The sequence below is a fragment of the Podarcis cretensis genome (assembly GCF_951804945.1).
Source record: "Podarcis cretensis genome assembly, chromosome: 1".
NCBI classification, from domain to species: Eukaryota; Metazoa; Chordata; class Lepidosauria; order Squamata; family Lacertidae; genus Podarcis; species Podarcis cretensis.
In genome coordinates, this window is record NC_137170.1 from 69,327,531 (window position 1) to 69,350,077 (window position 22,547).

Genomic DNA, 22,547 nt, shown 5'->3' on the forward strand with positions numbered 1-22,547 from the left:
AAGGGTTAAAGTAAGAGCTTGCACTTTTCCCCTGAATGTAAACAAGAACAAAAGAAGGAGGATTTTCATATTTATTGGGCTTCTGGCTCTAGTTCCCTGTTGCCACATTAAACAGAAACATTGCCATATCTGATTTCTAGGTAGAATGCACACATTGCTAAGCCCTCGTTCACTCCACCATGGGTTTTTTTACATCTACTTCCTGATATCTGCAGAGCTAACATCTTTCCCTCCCCTTTACTTGAAAAAAAGGTTATTACACATGGATTTTATTTACACTTAACTAAGTGAAATGAGCTCTTTCCTTCTTGATCTCCAGGTGCTTTCAGATGACATTGTAGCGCTTTCTGGAATTCTTTTTTCCAGTTTTGTATCTCAAGGGTAAAATCTGTTTTGATTTTTCGCATCACTAATTCAGCACTTATTATCCAGATGAAACTTCTTGCAGTTCCGCCCTCCGCTTACCACCTCTGTGACATCTGCGGTGGGTGTGGTCGGCCAGCATTCAGGAGTTCCAGACTACCCTGATTCTTCCTCAGTCTCTATTCTAAGATTGTCCCCCTGGCTTCATAAAAACTCGTGTTATTATTGGGGAGATTGGGGAGCTGTCATTGCAAGAAGAGAAGGGAGAGGTGGGTGGAACTTATTCAAAAGTGGGAAAGACAAAAGTGGGCGAGATCTGAGTGCCAGGCAGTACCCCTGTCTTTCAAGTTTTTATTTCATGGCTGGAAAGAAAGTCTTAGGTTATTATTCCAGGACTGGCAGGACACAGGGCATGTAAGTGGCTTTTCCACCTCCTGTTGGATCTTCTCCACTTTCGCAGTAAGGTAAAAGGAAGATTTCACCACCACCACCACCATCCAGTTTATAAAAATGTATTTTGGAGGGGGGTTGCGAAGAGGGGATGGGAAAGGCCACAGCTGAAGCCTCCAATCCTAACTTCACATGCCTGTGAGTATGTTCCACTGAATTCTGAAAGGCTCACTTCAGAGTGGACATAATTAGGACTACACTACAAGTACCCTTTACTCATCTGTGGAAATCTACAAGCATGTGCTTGTAGTGTGACCAAGGTGGGTGGGGGAACAGTACAGTGGTACATCGGAAGCTGAATGGAATCCATTCTGGAAGTCTGTTTGACTTCCAAAATGTTCGGAAACCAAGGCGCAGCTTCCGACTGGCTACAGAAAGCTCCTGCAGCCAATTGGAAGCTGTGGAAGTTGCATCGGACGTTTGGGTTCCAAAGCAAACCGGAACACTCACTTTGCATTTTGGGAGCCAAAACGTTCGACTCGCAAGGCGTTCGGGATCCAATGTACAACTGTACTCAGATACGTAATTGTCAAGCCACGCCCAATGGTATGATTGCCTTGAAACATTATTTTTGCAGGACATTGGAGTGGAAAATCCTGGCAGTGGAATATGTTGTCAAAACATGCTAAGAAGCAAAGCTAGAAACCTTGAACAAAAAGGTTTGTGTCTGAATGCACCTATTAAATAAATAACTGGTGAAGAATGAAATGTGAATCTTTTATTAATAGTCATCAGATTACTTAATTAATCCTGTTCTTTTGTGGAGACATGTCTTTAAAAGGTGGGGGGATTAAATTCCCAAAAGTGGAAGTTATAAATTTTAGCATGCTCTTCGTGATAACTGGTACTGAAATAATACACTGGATTATTCCATCCTACTTTTGAAAGCACACACTAATCTGTGTTGAAATACGCTATTATCCAGTGTAGTAAAGAGGAAGAAAGAGACCCCTAATTAGAGGGTGAGTGGAAAAAACATATTGCAAAGAAAACGTTGCAACTTACTGGCTGACTCTAGATTTTGGCATTCATTATTTAAGTTAAATGCATATTATGAAACCTTGAAGTGCACTACTTACTCATCCTCTTTAATTTTCAGTTTCCGGTAAAAGGATCCATTAGTTTTTGGCACGACTCAAGCTACACAGTACTGTATCAAAAGGGCAATACTTAAACGTGATTTTTGTAATTTCGTCTGTGCTACAACTTTAATCAGAGCTGTATTTGTAGATACAGGCATTTACATTACAATGCTATGCATGCTCCCTGTAAGTAACCATGCCAAGTTCAATGGGGCTTACCACCAGCTAACTGAGTAGAGGACTGCACACCAAGTTTGTTCTCTTAGTTACTTGTACACAAACTGTCTAATGCCCCATAGGCACAGAAATTAGCCTCTTTCCGGCATTATCCTTTGCAGGATCATAATCGCATGTAGAGGGAGAACAGGACCCCATCCCCAGGCTCTGCCTTTATACCACTGCCAACATCCATACAGGAAGTGCCTGAAGAGGAAAACCTGCTCTACTGCATGCACTCCCTTGGTGATTTAGAACCCTGATCCTGCACGTTTCTGATTTCCAAGGTGGATGCAAATGCAGAGCAGGTTTCCCTCTTCAGAATTCAGGTCCAACACATGGATGGCAAGGGGGAGGTGTGGTGCCCCATTATGGTTGCATGGAGAATAATGCTTGAAGGACACTTCTGTTTTTGGGTTCTTGGAATGTTACTTTCACTGTACAGTTTAAAAGGGGGGGGCAATATATGCAAACCCACTAAAACTACACGAGTATAACAGGGAATACCGGGTGTTTCTTAAAGTAGAACTACTAACTTTCTCTACAGTTTTACTTTATTTTTGGAACTATCACCTATTAGCGAGTCAGGATTGGCTTCTATGTCTCAAAGGGAACTCTGAGCCATATATGGGAAAGTATTGGCTTTGTGAGGATGACTGCAGTAATTCCCCTTATCTGAAAGATCAAGTTATAAAATGCAGCCCAGGACAGGTTTCACTGCAATGTTTTGACACGAATGTCTGTAAAAATGTTGTATCGAAAGACAAAAGCCACATGAATTTTGCAACATAAAGTTAACAGGAATCTAAACCCCAGTCCATGTTTCATACCAAAGCAAAGGTTTTTGATGGATATTGTTCCACAGAACACACATACAAAAAATAAAAAAGTTGCATTCGACTCAGCACTCATAAGCATGACAGGTTTTTACATGTGCACGTTCAAGTATGTCTTATATTAGTTTTCCAAAGTGCTGTTGAGACCTCAACAGCAGATGCATCTCTTTTTTAATATCAGCTGTACCACTCAAAAAACAATATCCTCTTTCTAGTGAATGTTTTGCTCTTCACAATATGTCAAGAAAGATGAAGCCTTAAAAATAGCTTAACCATTCAGCAGCAGTTGTAAAGGTAGCTCAGAACAAGGCTGCATTGTTTGTGTGTGTGTGTGTGTGTGTGTGTGTGTGTGTGTGTGTAAATTTTAGGCTACAAAGACAAGCAATAAAAACACAAACAATAGGAACATAAGAAACTACCTTATACTGAGTAAGCCACTTCATCTAGTTCAATACTATTAACACTGACTGCCAGTTTCCAGGGTTTCAAACTGGGTCCATCCGAGATGCAAAGAATTGAATTTGGGACCAAGGCAGTGCACTACAGCACTGGCTAGTGGTCTGCAGTTTCTTGGATATGTAAATAAGAATTAGCCATGTTATGTTATAAGTGACATGTCTGAAGGATGTCACTTCAGAAAGAGGCATATGCTGCTGAAGGGGCAGTTTGCAAACTTCCCTTACTGATACAAGTGAAGAACAGAAGCCAAGTTTCAAATATATTGTCGTGCGTAACCATATCCGTCTTGCAAATCTGTTTTGAAGCGTAAACTGCTCTGCCAGAACTTGCTGCCAGATTGTGTGCCCATTCTTCCTTTTTATTTTCTACAGCATCAAGCTACTGTAACTGCTCTACAGTTCTGTAGCTTCTCATACCAAGATAACCAATTTGCATGTGGCAGTTTTGATGATCTTGGATTATAGACAAGCAGGACTAGCCCTAGTTCTGGACTAACTAGGTCAATATCTGAACAAATGTACCTAGAAACCCATTACAAAAGTACAGGGTCATCACATATTATATAGAAATCACCCAGCAGGGCTACAGTTTTCAGTTCTCACAATATTATACGGAAGCACATTTTCAAATATATAGGGGAAATGTCAAAAACAAAACTGCTAGGGCTATAACATACAAACCCCACTTTTACAGTGTGCAAAGTTCTGGTCACCCATCTCAAGTGCTAAAAAATGTACAGAGAAGGTCAACAAATATAACCAGGTATTTTTGTTGTAAAAGGAAGTATATAGTGGGATTTTCAGACTGGGAAAAAGGGCAACTAATGGGTGATATGTTAGATTTATAAAACTGTATGTGCTGTGTGGGACACGGATACAGACATGTTTTTTTCCTCCTTCTCTGAGAATACTAAAACTTAAGATCATCCAATACACAACCGAAAGGAAACTCAAGTAAGATGAAAGGAAACATTTCATCAGGCGATTCATAATTAATTTATAGGGCTGCCTGCCCAGAAGATGTGTTTAATTCCATTAGTCAAATTCATGGAGAATTAGTCGATAGCCCCGTTTGCCTTCATCCTTGGTTATAGGGGTCATAGTGTCTGGACTGAGACAAATTGCAATCCCAGGTTTAAGGAGATGCTAAGCCAAAGCATCTTCAGGTAGCGCAGCAGTGGCAGCAGGACCAGAACAGGGGTGCTGCAGCCACAAGCCTAGATCCAAGAACCTGCACATTTTGCTCATTTCTTGGTAAGCCAAGATTTGTTTTAATGAACTGGACCTATTTATTATTGGCTACTAGAACTTGTGGCTATTTGGAATGTCAAGATTCATTGGTGATATGCCACTTGATATCGCTTGCTGTAGTGCAATAGGGGGACAGGGCTACTGCATTCATTTCCTACTTGTGGGATTTCCAGACATATATTGGTCACCATAGATACTGGAATAGGTGGGCCGTTGGTCTGATGCAACAGGATTTTTCTCATCTTCACTGAGAATGAGCTCATGGGTGGGGGAGGAATGGGGGGGGGCAGCAGCAAGTTTAAGGTGGTGTGGACACACTAAAGAGAGTGTACCTGCCAGTGCACCTGCACTGCCCCCAACTGGAGTGGGTGGTGCTGTGGTCTAAACCACTGAGCCTTTTGGGCTTGCTGATCGCAAGGTTGGCGGTCTGAATCCCTGTGATGGGGTGAGCTCCTGTTGCTCTGTCCCAGCTCCTGCCAACCTAGCAGTTCAAAAGCATGCCAGTGCAAGTAGATAAATAGATACCACTGTGGTGGGAAGGTAAACAGCACTTCCATGTGCTCTGGTTTCCGTCACATTGCGCCAAAAACATTTTAGTCATGCTGGCCACATAACCCAGAGAGATGTCTCTGGACAAACGCTGGCTTCCTCGGCCTGAAAGCGAGATGAGTGCAGCAATCCCATAGTCGCCTTTGACTGGACTTAACCGTCCAGGTGTCCTTTACCTTTTTACCTTATTGCCCCAACCTCATACTATCCTGCTTCACAAAAAAGTATTATTGTTATTGTTACTACTACTACTACTACTACTACTACTACAATCGTTTCACCATAGCCAGGAGGCTGTGACCACAATGCTCCTCCTCCTCGCTGGCCTTTTCTAAATTAAGTAAAAATCAGAATTTGTCACACTAACATTGCAATCCTATGCATGTTTGTTCAAAAGTAAGATCTACTGTGTTAATGAAGCTTACTTGTATGCCTGTCTAAGCCTAGAACCTTAAAAATGAACTGTGAAGGGGCAACACTTCCTCATATTTTTCCCAGTCTCAGTAACACCACATTCATCTACACCATCAGATTAATTTAAATGCTTTGGATTTATTATTTAAGCAAAAGACTGAGACGAAAGCTGAAGTTTAGCCTGCATTCCAGTCATCTATGGGTTAGTCAATTTGCCAGTGCCCTTGCTGTGCCTTGCCTTCAGATGTTATGGACCTACTCTTTAAATTCTGAAAAGAACATTGATCTTTAATCTGCAGTATTAATTCCTTTGACAAAATGGCAGATTATGTATTATCCTCCATAAGGCTTCATTCAAAGCTTAGACAGTCCAGATGGAAGCCAGCTAATTAAAATAAAGTTAATATTAAGAACCCTCTTCAACCCAGATTTCTCATGCTGTACTTCCAGATTTAGAAAAATACCAGCCCATATTTGATTAATTGCATTTTCTTCATTATTCATGAAAACATAAAAATGTTTTTGAAGACATATTTTCATGTTTTCATTTCTCAACCACAAATGCTAATAAATACTGAGAAGACAGATGTAAGAACTTGCCAGAATCTTTTCAAATCTCACATTACATATCATGTAAAGTTCTCTTTCTTTCTCTCTCTCTCTCTCTGTATCTTCCTATAATAACTACCCAATATAGTCCCATTATTAAACATTTAATACCATACAGTAGACATTACTAGGCTTTTATATTTATATTTATATTTATAATGAAATGCAAGAATATTACAAAGGAATACTAAGTTATTATACTAGGCTTTTATATTTATATTTATATTTATAATGAAATGCAAGAATATTACAAAGGAATACTAAGTTATAAACGTGGCAATGCAATTTTGCTCTATGATAATCCAAATCACTTATCGGGTTTTTTTTATTTACCTCCCTTCCTCCTGACAGAACTCAGGATGATGAACATGAGAACAAATAAAGCAAATGTACACAATAATTAAAACCTTTTATAAAAGCAGCAACATAATAATGGTATCCAACAGTAACAAGACCCAGGACAAAAATCATGACACAAAACCCCTGAGAAACAACACAGATATCCACTAATTGATATATGAAACTAAATAGCATAGGTGACAATCACATCTCCCCAGAGAAGAAATACCATGGTCCTGGTGCTACTACCAGGGAGGCCCTGTCTCAAGTCACTGCACATGCCCACTGGTAGAATCATGCACAAAACATCCCTGTTCTCAAAGCACAGGTTTGTGGGAAAGCTGCTCTTTTAAGTACTTGGGTCCTGAAACGTTTAGGACTTTGTACACCATGTGCCACTAGTAGCTTGAACTGGGCCCAGTAGCTCATAGGCAGCCAGTGTTTTAAGGCCTGGAGTTATATGATCCTGCTTAAGAGACATGACAAATTCACAGAGGATAGGTGGTCAATGGGTACTACATACGCTGTCAGAGGCAGCATGCTTCTGAACACTAGTTGCTGGAAACTGTAAGAGGTCTTGCTTGCGTGCTTCCCACAGGCATCTGGTTGGCTTCTGTGGGATCAGGTTTCCCTTGTGTTCAAAAGAGCTGGGGAAACTGCATTCTGCATCAGCTATGCACTGGTGCAATGGGCCATTAGACACACGTTACTTGAAAGTACAGTTACACCTTGGAAGTCGAACGGAATCCGTCATGGAAGTCCATTCGACTTCCAAAATGTTCGAAAACCAAAACACAGCTCCTGATTGGCTGCAGGAAGCTTCCACATATTCTTCCATTTTAAAACGGAAACAACAGTACTAAGATGGCGTTCTTGAGTGGTTTGAGATTCTGATGAATAAAGGCCCATTAGAAGTACTGTCGAAAGTCTACAGGGAAAAGTATGAAAAAACCAGTAAATTTCCTTTTAAATAATTTTGGAAGGAAATTTCCTCTAAAAGGCAGTTCGAAGAACTGAGTTAAGCAGCTTGTTATGTTTGTTTTCATTTTTACAAACTTAAAACTAATTGAGTTAACAAAATCTATAAACCCTTTAGAAGACTCTCCACTGTTCTTGTTCTTTTCTTTTTTTTAAGATCATCTTGCCATTTGTGTAGCATTTCAATCCAGATCAATGCAGCGTTCTGTGTTCAATACTGAACAATTGAAAGACAGAAAGCAGATTTGCTGAGGTTCTCCTCAGGGTTAGGACAGTTGTTAGATAGAACAGTTGTTAGGAAACTGCCATTTGTTTTTCCATTTGGTCAAGCAAATGTTTAAAACTGCAAGAACGAAGTGGTGCATCCCTGATTTTCAAATAGATAATGTCAGTTCATACTTGAGGAAAGATGCTGAAAGCAAGTTTCCTTCATATTTGTTGCATCTCCTCATTAACTGATTTTTGAGAAAATAAATACCTATTATATAAAGGAAAAGATATATTCTCTTATTTTTAATTCAATTTTGGTTGTGCTTTAGTTGTATTAATGTGTTTGTAAAGAAAGAACTTTTGAAAATATATTGATTAACGCAGGTGTATTAGCTGTTAGTAAAGGGAGAAATGGTTAAACTTGTTATTTAATTAAAACAGAAATACAATTTTTAAAATCACATTGATATCTATTAATATACAGTATTTTGGTCCAAAGGGAGTTGTAATCCAAAACATCTGGTGTGGGTGATATTGCCAGCCATGAGATGTGATGCAATTGCTATGTCTAGAACAGCAGTTGTCAGAATTGTGTGTTCTCAATACCTTCCTCCTGAGGCAAGAGTTTTTTAGCATCCCAAAAGCCAAAGCAGAGAAGAGTCTGGTACTGTTCAAGTTCAAGCAAGCACATGCTTAATTAAGCTAATACAATGATTTGACTTACATTTCCTTTTCTAGGATCAAATTACCTTTAGCTTTACTTATTTATTTACGGGATTTATGGTGGCTGCCCAGTTTTCTGGGCAGCTGATAAAGATAAAATAGTAAAATACTGAAAAGGTCATTAAAAACAATTGCAATATAAACATTACAAGTGGAGACTTAAAAACAAATTCACACATAACAAAAATGTGCAGTATATTATCGGTGGGATGACATTCAGTTTTTATATTAACACAGATTTTTAAAACCTGGGAAAATAAAAACGTCTTCATGGGGCACATGAAGCCTATAAATAAGGTGCGTGGAGTGATTCTGGGGAGGATATTCTATACCGTGCCACCGTGAATTAGCCACCTGATTAAATAAAAGATTTAAGGCCCTTTCCAGCATGACACTGTAAATTAAGACTCCTGCCTTCACCTATGTACCATATAAGCAGAGGTTCTACTGACTGCTTTCTGGTCATACTTACAACTTAGTAATAATAATAATAATAATAATAATAATAATAATAATAATAATTTATTTATACCCTGCCTGTTAAGTTGTGGGTGAACATATCAGACGACACAGCGATTCTTCAAATAGCTCTTGTTTATTCACAGGCCAGAACAGAACTGAACTGAAGGGTCCAGCCAGCCTGCTTATATAGAGCTCCACTAGAATGCAACAGTAACCATTTTCTGTAACTACCCAATCACTGAACGTCACTTTCGATCCCTTATTTGCATATGTGGACCTAAACTATCTACATTATCCCCCTGCTGGCCCAGGGTAAGAACTTCAGTACATAACACTGCCCATCTGGCTGGGTTTCCCCGGCCACTCCCAACAGAATATTAAAAACATGATAAAACATCAAACATTAAAAACTTCCCGATACAGGGCTGCCTTCAGATGTCTTCTAAGAGTCAGATAGTTGTTTATTTCCTTGACATGTGATGGGAGGGCGTTCCACAGGGCGGGTGCCATTACTGAGAAGGCCCTCTGCCTGGTTCCTGTAACTTTGCTTCTCACAGCAAGGGAACTGCCAGAAGGCCCTCGGCACTGGACCTCAGTGCCTGAGCAGAACGATGAGAGTGGAGACACTCCTTCAGGTATACTGGACCAAGGCCGTTTAGGGCTTTAAAGGTCAGTACCAACACTTTGAATTATGCTCGGAAACGTACTGGGAGCCAATGTAGGTCTTTCAGGACCAGTGTTATATGGTCTTAGGCTCCATATGCCCATACTTTGCTTTTTGGTGCATACTTTGCTCAAGGTTACACCTTGAGGATCGAAAGGCACACAGTAAGTTAGACGGAAGAATCTTTCCTGCCTTCATTTGCCTGTCATGTAACAGCAGTCTTAGTTTATAACATCAGTTCTTTTTAGTGCATGAGTTGGATTGGTAACAGCCCCAACTCTTCCCTTGAACTAATTCTTGAATATGCCTCAATTGTAAAACAGATGCTTATTGTAAATTCATATTGACAGCGTAACTATATCAACGTATATTCACTATAAGCCCCACTGAATTCTGTGGGACTTACCTCTCAGGAACGCCTGACTTAGTACTGAGCCTTAGAATATAAACACTTATCTGAGAAAAGTTCTAGTAAACATAGTGAGGAATCTTACTAAGCATCCATAGGCCTTTGCATCCTTATTTAACTTAAGTCTCCCTACCAAGTTACTTGTGTTGTTGTTTAGTCATTTAGTTGTGTCCGACTCTTCGTGACCCCATGGACCAGAGCACGCCAGGCACTCCTGTCTTCCACTGCCTCCCGCAGTTTGGTCAGACTCATGTTTGTAGCTTCAAGAACACTGTCCAACCATCTCGTCCTCTGTCGTCCCCTTCTTCTTGTGCACTCAATCTTTCCCAACATCAGGGTCTTTTCCAGGGAGTCTTCTCTTCTCATGAGGTGGCCAAAGTATTGGAGCCTCAGCTTCAGGATCTGTCCTTCCAGTGAGCACTCAGGGCTGATTTCCTTAAGAATGGATACGTTTGATCTTCTTGCAGTCCATGGGACTCTCAAGAGTCTCCTCCAGCACCATAATTCAAAAGCATCAATTCTTCGGCGATCAGTTGCATGGGCTACATATGAGTAAGAATGGAGGTGGTAAGAGACTTAGAAGCCTCAAATGAAGTCACTGAAATATTCTGGAAATCTCTTCAGGCTAATATCTCTCATATATTAGGATATAATATGCCCTTGGGACTTAAAGTATTTCTGCTTGGTTATCTAAAAGATGTTAGTTCGGAAAATGATCAAGAAATAATGTTCAGCTCGATAACTGCTACTAATATCAGGTAGGTGGCTGTGTTGGTCTGATGTAGTCAGGGGAAAAAATAAAAATTGGGTTTTTTGGTATCTGAAGAAGTGTGCATGTACACGGAAGCTTATACCCAGAACAAACTTACTTGGTCTCTAAGGTGCTACTGGACAATTTTTTAATTTGCTAATATAATAGCTAAAAATTGGGGCTGAGGAGCATTTCTCCTACTATATCCGAATGGATTGAGAAAATTTGGACCATAGTAACACAAATCAGCCTAACATGTTTGTGGGGAAATGGGTATTTTTAAAAATAATGTTTTGAAACAACAATTTCCATGATAATGTCCAGCCTTAGTGCTGCTTTCAACCTGCTGTAACAGAACTACTTCATGTTCTTTATTTTTGGCTTATTTTACTCAACAACAACAACAAATGGAGGCAAAGAACCTACCTTCCCCAAAACACACTGGATTGTCAAAGATGCTAACAATTAAATTTAAAATACCAACCAGCTAAAAACAATGCAGTCTAAAAACCTCAAGCGCAAAGTGGAGATAAGCAATTATATAGCAAACTACAGAAATATGTAAAACTGAAAGGAAAAAAATCTTGTTCCCATTTAAGTCATCATATGTATTACATTTCCAAAGAAACCAAATGAACATTGTAAAAACAACAACAACAACAACAACCCTACTCTTTCCATGACGTATCTAATCATTTCCTATGAAATCTGTTCCCCCTACTACTCCAATCCACCAAGATGCTCCTTGTGCTCTGGTTACTGGAGCCACCTTGTGCTCTGCAGAGCACCTGCAGCTTATAAATCTTGAACTAGAAAATCCATCTCAGAACAGGATATGTCAGCAAACAAGTTTAAACAAATTGTTACTGGCACTTAGCAAACCAAACAGTAGTTTCAAGACTGGAGTTTTAAAAGGTAATTTATGTATTTACAAAGACTTAGAAAAATTGTTAAAGGTGGGAAATGATTACGGTATGTGAAAACTGGTTCCATTCAATAACACATTTGATTTACAACAGTATTAAAGTGATTAATAATAATAATAATAATAATAATAATAATTTATTTACACCCCGCCCATATGGCTGGGTTTCCCCAGCCTCTCTGGGCGGCTTCCAACAGAAAACTAAAATACAATAACCTATTAAACATCAGTGGTAATAAAAAAAAATAACATTTTTGAAACTGAAGACACACAATGCACCTGTTTGTATGAACTGAGTGGGGCTTACTTCTGAGTAAACATCCATAAGATTGCACCAATGGCATGAAACGCTCCGTGCAATAAAAACTTTTTAAAAATTGCAAACACTCTTGGAGGTAGATTAAAATAAAATATGACCTTTCAGCATCAGAATAGATCTATAACAGGCATAGGCAAACTCAGCCCTCCAGATGTTTTGAGACTACAATTCCCATCCTCCCTGACCACTGGTCCTGTTAGCTAGGGATGATGGGAGTTGTAGTCCCAAAACATCTGGAGGGCTGAGTTTGTCTATGCCTGATCCATAAGAACTTAAATCTTGTAGCATGCCAGTCAAGAACATTGTCTAACTGTGGCTGGGAAGCAACCTTAATTTTTAAACAAAAACATAACCCCTTTATGGCAACACTGCTCCTTGGAAGTGAATTATTGTGAAAATTATCGTAAGGTTTTTAGAATAAGAACTATAAGTGCAAGTAGTGCTTGCCCAACTGCACTGCTCCCCTTTGTCGTGGACTTTTTATTGTCTGCCATACCACCAGGCTCCTAATCTTATGCTGGAGTGAATTGTTGTTGTTGTTGTTTAAATCATAATAATTCTGGATATGGTTTCTAACGTTGCTTATATGTTACTGTTACTGAATCTGAACTGGTTGAGTATTTTGGCCATTGACTATTTTAATGCTTTCAGCCGGGTAATTGGTAGAGCATCCATATAGAAATGGGGAATAGGCATTAAGATCTATCAATGCCTAACTTGTTCAATATATTCCAATCACACTCTAATGTTGATGACCCAGAAGAGAAAGTGAGTCTGGCAACCCTTCTGCGCACTAGAACCTTCTTGAAATTGGGGTCCACTCATTCCTAGAAGAAAATTTTAAAAAATACAGTGACAGTCCTACATTCTCTCTCGTAGCTCCCTGTGGGATTTCTCTAGTTCCTATTTTGATTCCTGCCCAGTGTACAAGATGACTGGGGGAGATGGTGTAGAAATTCAGGACAAATCCTCTTTCTCCTTTTTTTGGCCAATAGAATGTGCTGCAGCTTTAATGCTTATTTATTTTCTGGTCATGGAGTAATAAGGTGGAAGGCAGTTGAACAGAGGCACACAACAGAAGTAGGGTTCAGGTAAAACTTCAATAAAGATTGCAGACATGCAAAGAGAAGAATGCTCAGGAAATGACTCATTGGAGACTTGTTACTGTTACTCGTTACTGTTCATGTTACAATCCAGCTGCCAGGAGAGATTTGACCAGTTTCTTATGGGCTGTAGCCCTTGGTCTCCAGTTTGGCCCAAGAGCTATAAAAACAAATGCTCTCAATTATTGGCTGTCATTGCTAAGGCCTCAAAGGCTGCTGGGCAATATACCCTGTCGAATAGGAAGGCAGTCCTCTGATCTCTTCCTAGCCTTCATGCCCACGCATTTGCATAAAAAAGATATTTACCTTTTGAATTTGATGATTTTAAAAAATATTTCCAATTATACTGCAGCTCAAATTGTACTTTTGCCTAGCAGCTATTACAATTCTTGTAATATTATTCTCATTATGAATAATCTGAATTATTTAGCATTTATCCATTTCCAGCATTAGAGCTTTTTATGCCAATATTTCACTAATCCTACTGGCTGCTTCAGAACCATCTTGGGTTTAGATAAACCATTATGCTTTATGAAAATCTTGAACTGATTAGAGAAAAATATTAAAATCAAAGATACTCTCAGTATTTTAATACTTCCTAGATACAAATGAATGGTTTATGTCCACAACAGGCTTTTTAATCCTTTGCTCAGATGCTTGGTTTAGTTTCTTCAAAAGTAGCTAACAAGAGAGGATGGCGGGGGTGGGGGTGGAATTAAATGTTTATTTATAGTTGTTGTATTGACCATCCTGGTCATAACAACCACAAAAAAAGAAATAACAATAATATATACACTAATACAATGTTGTGTATTGTGTCAACCAAAATATGTATTTACATTAAAATATACCAAATTACTACTACTACTAATATACAAAAGGTTAAAAAAGAATAAAACAAAATATTTATTAAAATACAAATTGTTGAGATAACTAATAATTTTAAAGGTAAAGGTACCCCTGCCTGTACGGGCCAGTCTTGACAGACTCTGGGGTTGTGCGCCCATCTCACTTAAGAGGCCGGGGGCCAGCGCTGTCCGGAGACACTTCCGGGTCACGTGGCCAGCGTGACATCGCTGCTCTGGCGAGCCAGAGCCGCACACGGAAACACCGTTTACCTTCCCGCTGGTAAGCGATCCCTATTTATCTACTTGCACCCGGAGGTGCTTTCGAACTGCTAGGTTGGCAGGCGCTGGACCGAGCAGCGGGAGCGCACCCCGCCGCAGGGATTCGAACCGCCGACCTTTCGATCGGCAAGTCCTAGGCGCTGAGGCTTTAACCCACAGCGCCACCTGCGTCCCTTAACTAATAATTTAAAAGCACCCAAATATATATTTAATTTAATCACCAATTAAATCTATATAATTTACCATATTAACCTCAATAAAAAATTTCCTCAGCTTTTGGGCACCCAATACAATTGAGAGAATTAAAACAGTCTCTACCTTTGAAATCTCATTGTAGCTTTTCAACACTCATCAGTTTCCTGCCCAGTTGAATCAATCTATTCTCAATATTGCCTTAATTTCATCTACTACTAACCAAGCCTACAGCTGAATTAGCCACAACGCAGATATATATACATTAATATCCAAGATAGCTTGACATTAACTCTTTTAACACTTGACAAACATGAATCGTCTTTTAGGTGCTCATTCGTTTTCCTAGTGTTAGGCTTATCTATCCGTCTGGCAATAGCAGTACTTCCTAAGGGCATATATTCTAAACAAACTACAGAAAAGCACTTTGTGTTTTTTAATGTCAAGTATCCACTAAGTTTCTGTTTTTTAAAAAAATACTGGACATAATTAGACATATTTGCCATTTTCAAATGCACAGTAATAATGAAACCTGAGCACATTTATGAGCCCCACCGATTTCAACTGAACTGGATACAGAATAGTAGCCTAATGGCACCAGATGTCAAAGAGAAAAATAACTACCAAACTTTTAGAAGACATCTGAAGGCAGCCCTGTTTTGGGAAGCTTTTAATTTTTAATAGGTCATTGTATTTTAGTGTTTTGTTGGAAGCCGCCCAGAGTGTCTAAAGTGAATTGATTCAGACAAAATAGAGTCCACATTATTACAGTATATATACCATGTCTATCCGAAGTGTGGTTCTCTTGCCAGTTTTGGAACATGATGAAAGACTGTTTGGGGTTGGTAAACAACGGAGAACGGAGGAAAATTTTATGACGCAGTTTTAAATGGCGTCTCGCTAAGACAGGCTTGCCTAAGAAAGATGGGGGAGGTGGATCAGGACCATTGGAATGTGAATGATGATTGGAATGTGATCTTAACCTGACAGAGCCCTGTTTGGGACAACTTAAGGAACTGCATGGACCATGACATGGAAAACAACAGTGCTCACTTCCCTCTGTCCCTAGGAAATGCAGTGAACAACCTATTTTTTGCTTAACTGTATTAGCACAATCCTATTTTTAGTACTGATAATCACTGAAATAACAAACCAAGATCTCAGTGAAAACTCTAAGATAATGTAAATGTGTTGAAATAAATTATAAAAATCTGTACATGGGGGGGGTGTGCATACAGGAGATGGGTAGCCAAAGTGGTGCTCTTCAGTTGAATCGTGGACTACAACTCTCATCAGCGCCAGCTACCATGGCTAACGTACAGGGATAATAAGGGGAGCTGGAGTTCCACAACACTGTTGCTACCTCTGTTACAAAGGAACATAGAAACCTGCCTCATACCAGGTCAGACCCATTAGTCCAGCGGTTCTCAACCTGTGGGTCCCCAGATGTTGTTGGACTACAACTCCCACCATCCCTAGCTAGCAAGGCCAGATCTCAGGGATGGTGGGAGTTGTAGTCCAACAACATCTGGGGACCCACAGGTTAAGAACCGCTGCATTAGTCCATCCATCACAGTACTGTCTGCTCCAACTGGCAATGACTCTTTAGGGTTTCAGAGAGGAGTCTCGCCGAAGCCTGCTTGGGTGCTAGAAATTAGACCTGGTGTGGGTGCTTGTAAAGCTTGTGAACTTCAAGTGAGCATGTTGGGGAATGCATGTCGCAGCTGCAAAGCAATTCAGCTGACCTAGATCAAACTCGGTTAGTTTTCTATCTGCTAGCAAGAGGCCACAGTCATCTTGCTTGCTTGCTTGCTTGCTTTCTTATTTATGAAAAGACATAACCTCACCTTTCTGTCTAATGAACTGCAAGGTGACTTAGAACAAAATTTAAAACAACTTTTATCATTAAAAAGCAGATCAAAGCTTCAATCCAAAAAGGTCGTATTCAGGGTGTCAGTAACAAACAACTACTTTGATGTGCCAAGTTGAAACAAAGGGTCTTTAAAAACCCATCATGGAGCAGGCAGTTCAGGAGCCATGGGGCAACCCCAGAAATGGTCATCTCATTGGTCTCAACCAACCGCTATTTGGACATGCAAGAAAGCCTCCCCTATTGATTTTAATGGACAGCCAAGCCTTTTGGTGGAATATATGACCCATCCGGTGTCCTCTTTTAAATTAGAGCTTTAAAAGTAACTGCGCTTTAAAACATGCCCCAAAGTAGACCAGAAATCAGTAAAGCTGTTGAAAAAGAGGAGTCAAATACTCTAGAAAACCAGCTCCAGTCAGACTGTTAGCTGCTGCATTCTAAACCAACTGAAGTATCTAAACATTTTTCGAAAGCAATCCTAGGTACCACATTATTCAGGAATTCAATCCTGATGTAAGTAAGGTATGTAAGGCATGTACCACTAGTAGACAGATTCACACTATCTAGAAATGAACACAGCTGATATATGCACTTAACCTGGGCAGAAGGGCTCCTGTCACAGCCGCAATATGAACAGCCAACAACAAAGCAGAGCCCAGACTGCAGCGCAATGCTATTCAAGATGGGCAGAATCATTATATCCACTGGCAGCTGTACTTATCAGGAACACCCCTGTCTTATCAGGATTAAATCTCAATTTGTCTAGTAAGTTCCTCACATTCAGTCAAGTAGCAATCACAGCAATTGATTCAGCAGTCTGAGAGAATAGTGTGTCATCACCCTATGGGCAACGTGTCCCAGCAACATTCCTTAAGCATGGCGCTCAAGTGTGTGGTGGTGACTCAGCTCAGGAATTTCTGGAAGCTACCTATTATCTGGATCCAATTCAGTCTGGCTTCAGGCCTGGTTATGGTGCTGAGGTGGTCTTGGCCACAATCTCTGAAGCAAATTCCCCTTTCCTTTAACACACAAGGAGTCTGGCAGTTTTATTTATTTGTAAAATTTAAGGGTTAGCCTAAAGAGCATTGCCTTTAGGTTTTAATGTTTTTCATAAGTGACGAGTTTTACCTAAATCTATACACAAGAATCTATGGCTGTAACCCATAATGGGAATCTACTTCTGAGTAAACATTCACATGCATACTGTTTGACAAAATCTTGATAGATGAATAGTAAAAAAAACACCCATCAGGATCTTGTTGTTGCTTTCCATGTTCTTTTCTTTTTATTTATTACATATTAGTTGCTTGCTAATTAAATTTCTCCAAGCAACTTACAATAAAAAATACACATAAAAGAATTCAAAACAAACATCAAAAGGAACAGAATAATATTATTTACTAAAAGTGTATATTATTCTTACAATAGCTTAATTATTTCTGGATGTAATTTTTTTAAGTACATTTGTTTTGTTTTATTTAATAATTAAAATATTTATGGACCACACTTTCATAAAAAAACACAACAAGGCAGTATACAACATAAAGAAATTATAATAGTTGAAAGCTCTTCTGAAATTTCTAATACAGGTTGGGAGGAAGTTAAGATGGAGGGACCATCACAATAGACTATCCTCAGACATTGAATCAGATATTTAATCAGACTTAACAGAGAGCTTCTGTTGAAGGGCTACAGCAAAGAACTCTTCAACACAGCCACTCCAAATGGTCCAGCAGTATGCAAGGACTGGTCTCTTAGTGGATTATCTTCTTCCAATTATTTTTACTTTCTGGCACTTTAGCAACATAACAGAATGTATTTGTAAGCAGATATATCATTTTCACATATTTAAAGAGCAATGTACCGTAATTTCCCTTCCATAATCAGGGAGATTACTCCCAAACCTCCAGATAGCCTATAAAACAAATCCTTAGGAGAATGCTATTTTAATTTGTTGACCTGAATATATCTAACAGAGATGAATTAACAAAAGGGGCTAATTAGTCTAACTAATGCTATACAGTAATTATTTTTTGAATAGGCTAAGAGGCTTTGATTTGACCTTAAAAAGTAAGTCCACAAAAGTTAATAGCCCCCCAAACATTTTCTTTCTATCCCATTTGCTAACAGAGACCCAATGTAGTGGAGAGAATGCCTGAAAAAGATAGGGAAGACTTAAAATCCAGTTCAGCCATGAAGCACATTGTATAGCCTTACTTTGGGCAAATCACCCATACCTTCTAAGGCAAATCAGGTGGCAATGGGAGACAGGGCCTTCTCCAGATATTTTTCTGACTGATGCAAAGCCCAGATAGCAAACACTTCAAAAAGCCTTCCTGCACTATTTGAGCAACAATTCTGGTCTTCATCTATTTTTCCCTTGCTTCTTCTCTAAGGTTTCAATCCTATGCACACTTATCTGGGAACAAGTCCCATTGAACTAAGTGGGTATTACTTATGAGTAGACCTGCTTGCAATCATTGTACATATCCCCTCACCCACACCATAGCTATAGCAATACACACACACACTACTCCCTGTAACAAGACTGATATCAGACTATTCCTGCTTTGAATAGGGAAGAATCCCTTAAAAGTAGAGGCTGGTCCGAACCCCCCAAAAGTAGAGCCCAGTCCCTTCTCTGTTCCTTACATTCATATTCAATACAGCATTGCATATGTAGAGACACTCTGCGCTTGTTTCTGTCCATCTCCTGTGATGCCCAAGCATCTTTGGACAAGACCCTATGGTCCCACCCCTTTCTCCAGAGGTAAAAAAAGGTTTAAAATAATAAATTCCAGTAGAGGAGGCTTAGGAAGGGAAGGGGACTCCTCAAGACCCAAATTTTGATTTTATTTCCTTTTAAATAAGCTCTACTTACACTGAGGAGTACCTCAGAAATGCCTTGTAACTTCCACAGCATTAGGTCAGGACTATGAAGAACCTCCCCAACCAATCAGATGCATCTATTTCAATGCCAGCTAGGGTGGGTGAAAGGTAGGGTGACAGGGATTTCATCCAACCCCCACCCCTCACCCCTGGTCCTGTTAATCTTTGGTCAGATCTTTAAAAAGAAAGACCCCTCCATTGGCAGAATACAGGAGAACTCTGGCTTGTGCCAATCCCAAGGTCTTCCATGATCTATTCTCGAGCCCTTTCCTTGTCTTATCTCCAGGGTACAGTACTGAGATGTAGAGGTGTCAGAAATCTCCACCATCATCAAGGAAGTCAGCAGTAAACCTCAGAGAGGGACATCTGCAATATGATATGGCCCTCCCAATGATCACAAGTTTGCACCCTAATTTTCTCAGCCATTCCTATAATGAGCTTTAGCATGACATTTTTTAAATATTTAATTTATAATGAAGCAATTTCTATCCATTTGTGTATTCAGCATCTTACTTTTTCTGCATAAGATATTTCCAACTTCTTGTGTATGTTCTGTGCCATTATATTCTGGTTTTAAATCAATGACCGTGAAAGAAGACAAAATCATTTCTACATTTACCAAAAAAACCAAAACCCCATACTTTTTCACACAAGGCAGCTTGCCCATTTAATTCATGACTAATTTAGTAAGCTCCATTCCAAGGAATTTACTTACGCTAATCCTAAAGCCTCTTATGCAGATTTATGGAAAATATGAACAGAATGGCTCAAGCAACTGTCTCCCACAAATAAGTCTTAGTGAAACCTCAAGAGGGATTAAACAGGTCCTCATTCAAAAATGGTTCAGCCAATGCCAAAGAATGAAAATCAAAAGCCAGCAGAATTACACATACAGCTATTTTTAAAAATCACATTCTGTCTGAAAAGGCAGCTCATGCATCTCACCAGCGTCTTAATTATAAGACAGCTCTATCTGCATCTGTCAAATTCAATTTGTCCGCCTTTCAAATGAAACCTATACCTGTGCCTTGCAAGTATAATTCAATCGCCAATGTTGGCAGGAAAGGCAAGGACAAAGAGAGAAGTTTCTTAGGATGCTATTTAGGGCACTTGGAAGGAAGGTGGGATTTCACGGGCATTTTCCTACAACCATTAGACAACTGTGTTTAATATTCAGTGGAGGTAGGTAAAGGTAAAGGACCCCTGACCATTAGGTCCAGTCGTGACTGACTCTGGGGTTGTGGCGCTCATCTTGCTTTATTGGCCAAGGGAGCTGGCGTACAGCTTCCGGGTCATGTGGCCAGCATGACTAAGCCGCTTCTGGCCAACCAGAGCAGCACACGGAAATGCCATTTACCTTCCCGCCGGAGCGGTACCTATTTATCCACTTGAACTTTGACGTGCTTTCGAATTGCTAGGTTGGCAGGAGCAGGGACCGAGCAACGGGAGCTCACCCCATGGTGGGGATTCGAACCACCGACCTTCTGATCGGTAAGTCCTAGGCTCTGTGGTTTAACCCACAGCGCCACCTGTGTCCCTATTCAGTGGAGAGTCATATGGAATAAGACCTTCTGACAGATTGCAGTGAGACCATATGTATAGATATTCATAGAATATCATTTTACAATGATCAGACCGAAAGGAGAATGTGGGAATCCACCTTTAGTCCACTCTCTCCAGACATCATCACATTCAGAACAAAAGGGTTTGACACTTCCTTGGAATGGGAAATTAGAAATTTGTAGAGTCTAGTGATAGGAACACAAATTTAACACTACCCTCTCCCTCACTAGGGCCAGTTAGGGTTGCTAAGGCAGCAACACTCCCCCATCATCAGATACTATGGGCTGTATCCAATGTTCTCTGTCTGCTACGGCAAGAGCCCACACGCAAGTGGATGCCAGAATCTAAAGGTTGCGCAACGAAAGGAATCCAATGCAACAGTTGCCCTAGTGGATATTTTTCCACAACAGCTGATTGTTGTTGCACAATCTGTTGGACAACAATCTTTGCTAATGTAGTTGGGTTTTTCCTTGCGCCAGTGCAACAAGTATACTGCTACAGTATGTGACTTTAATTTAGTGCTACCTTGGATACAACCCAGTATTTAAAAAAAATAAAAAATCAGGCCATTTAGAGAGAGAGAGAGAGAGAGAGAGAGAGAGAGAGAGAGAGGTATATGAGGGGAGGAAAGAAAACATTCCTCATGACTGCCTCCAAATGACAAAAAAAGTAGCAGATGTGAAAATGTAAGCCTCACTTCTGCCAAATACACAATGCAAGTCAAATTCTACTACTGTCATTTATATTGAATACTGTTTAAATAATTCAAGGATCCATTACCTGAAATGGTCTGGTTTCTGCAAGTGCTTAAAGTACTATTACCCTTAGATAAGTTGCCAGAGCAAACAGTAAGCAAGCATAAGCTACTAATTCCACCCTCCCCCTTCAAAAAAAGTGCCACCCATTGTTGCAATGTTAAGAAAATAAGAGACCCAAGTTATTCTGCCTTCTGAATATTCGGTATTTTTCATAACCTACAGACCAGATCCTATCAAGCAACCCCAGGCTTACGTCTTGGATAGGTCAAAATGCAAGCTTTTTCAACTGCAGCAGCAAGACAACAACAAGGCCAAAGATAGAGAAAAAGAATGTTACAAAGCTGGAGCAAGATTAGTTTTTCTTGCACCATCAAAACCAAATAAGCCAAAGAGAAGAGTGGGCAAATTACTTCAATTGAAGTCATATCAATTGGGAAGCTGACTCAGACCATACACTGTACCATAATTGCCCTCCATCAAATTCATGGGCCCAAACTGTCTGTTTTCCATCTGCTCCTACACCAATTTAAGCAATTTTGAACTTTGCTCTCCCTTGGTGAATGTATCACAGATTTATTAGAATGTCAGGGTCCAATTGTTAAGATTCTCTAAGGCAGGTTATTACAAGGTGCGGATTTTTGATGTCCGTCAGTCAAGCCCAGGAAAACTGAAGGAGCACAATCAATGCAGCTTTACTCACCCTGGAAACCCATAATATAAGATAATGAAATACGCCAAGAAAAGGGGGAAAGGAGGGTGTTTATTCACTCTTACCATTACCTCAAAGACTTCTCTGCTAATGGTTCTAGCACCAAAAAGAGGTTTTTAGACTACTGTATTTCTAGCTGCCAGAAACCATCACTGCTAATATCATGGGCTTTATAATTTCATGCCCTCTTGTTGCATGAATGGAGCCTGTGTTAATCTAATGTCGTGAATGAGTTACTATGCCTTTTCATACGCATTAGTCTACTCACATAGTAACTCCATTACCTAAGTTCACTGATACCTTTATTACAAAATTACCCAGAGATGAC

The 22,547-nt window shown here is 39.8% G+C and overlaps 1 protein-coding gene and 1 long non-coding RNA gene across 3 annotated transcripts in view; one reads left to right on the forward strand and one right to left on the reverse strand.

Moving 5' to 3' along the window:
- The window catches only part of PARVA (parvin alpha), a 78,620-nt gene that overhangs the window by 50,835 nt on the left and 5,238 nt on the right, over positions 1 to 22,547 (reverse strand). The window contains exon 1 of one of the 2 annotated variants that reach the window (XM_079966819.1): positions 278 to 422. The exons of the other annotated variant lie outside the window; for it this stretch is intronic. Within the exon in view, the coding sequence (XP_079822945.1) occupies positions 278 to 407 (130 nt within the window). The 5' untranslated portion in view covers positions 408 to 422. Of the gene's footprint in view, positions 1 to 277; positions 423 to 22,547 lie in introns of those variants that run through there. 2 annotated transcript variants of the gene reach the window in all.
- Positions 506 to 1,521, forward strand: LOC307211087. The gene is made up of 2 exons (XR_013836282.1): positions 506 to 827; positions 1,391 to 1,521. It is a non-coding gene; the product is annotated as an uncharacterized lncRNA (long non-coding RNA).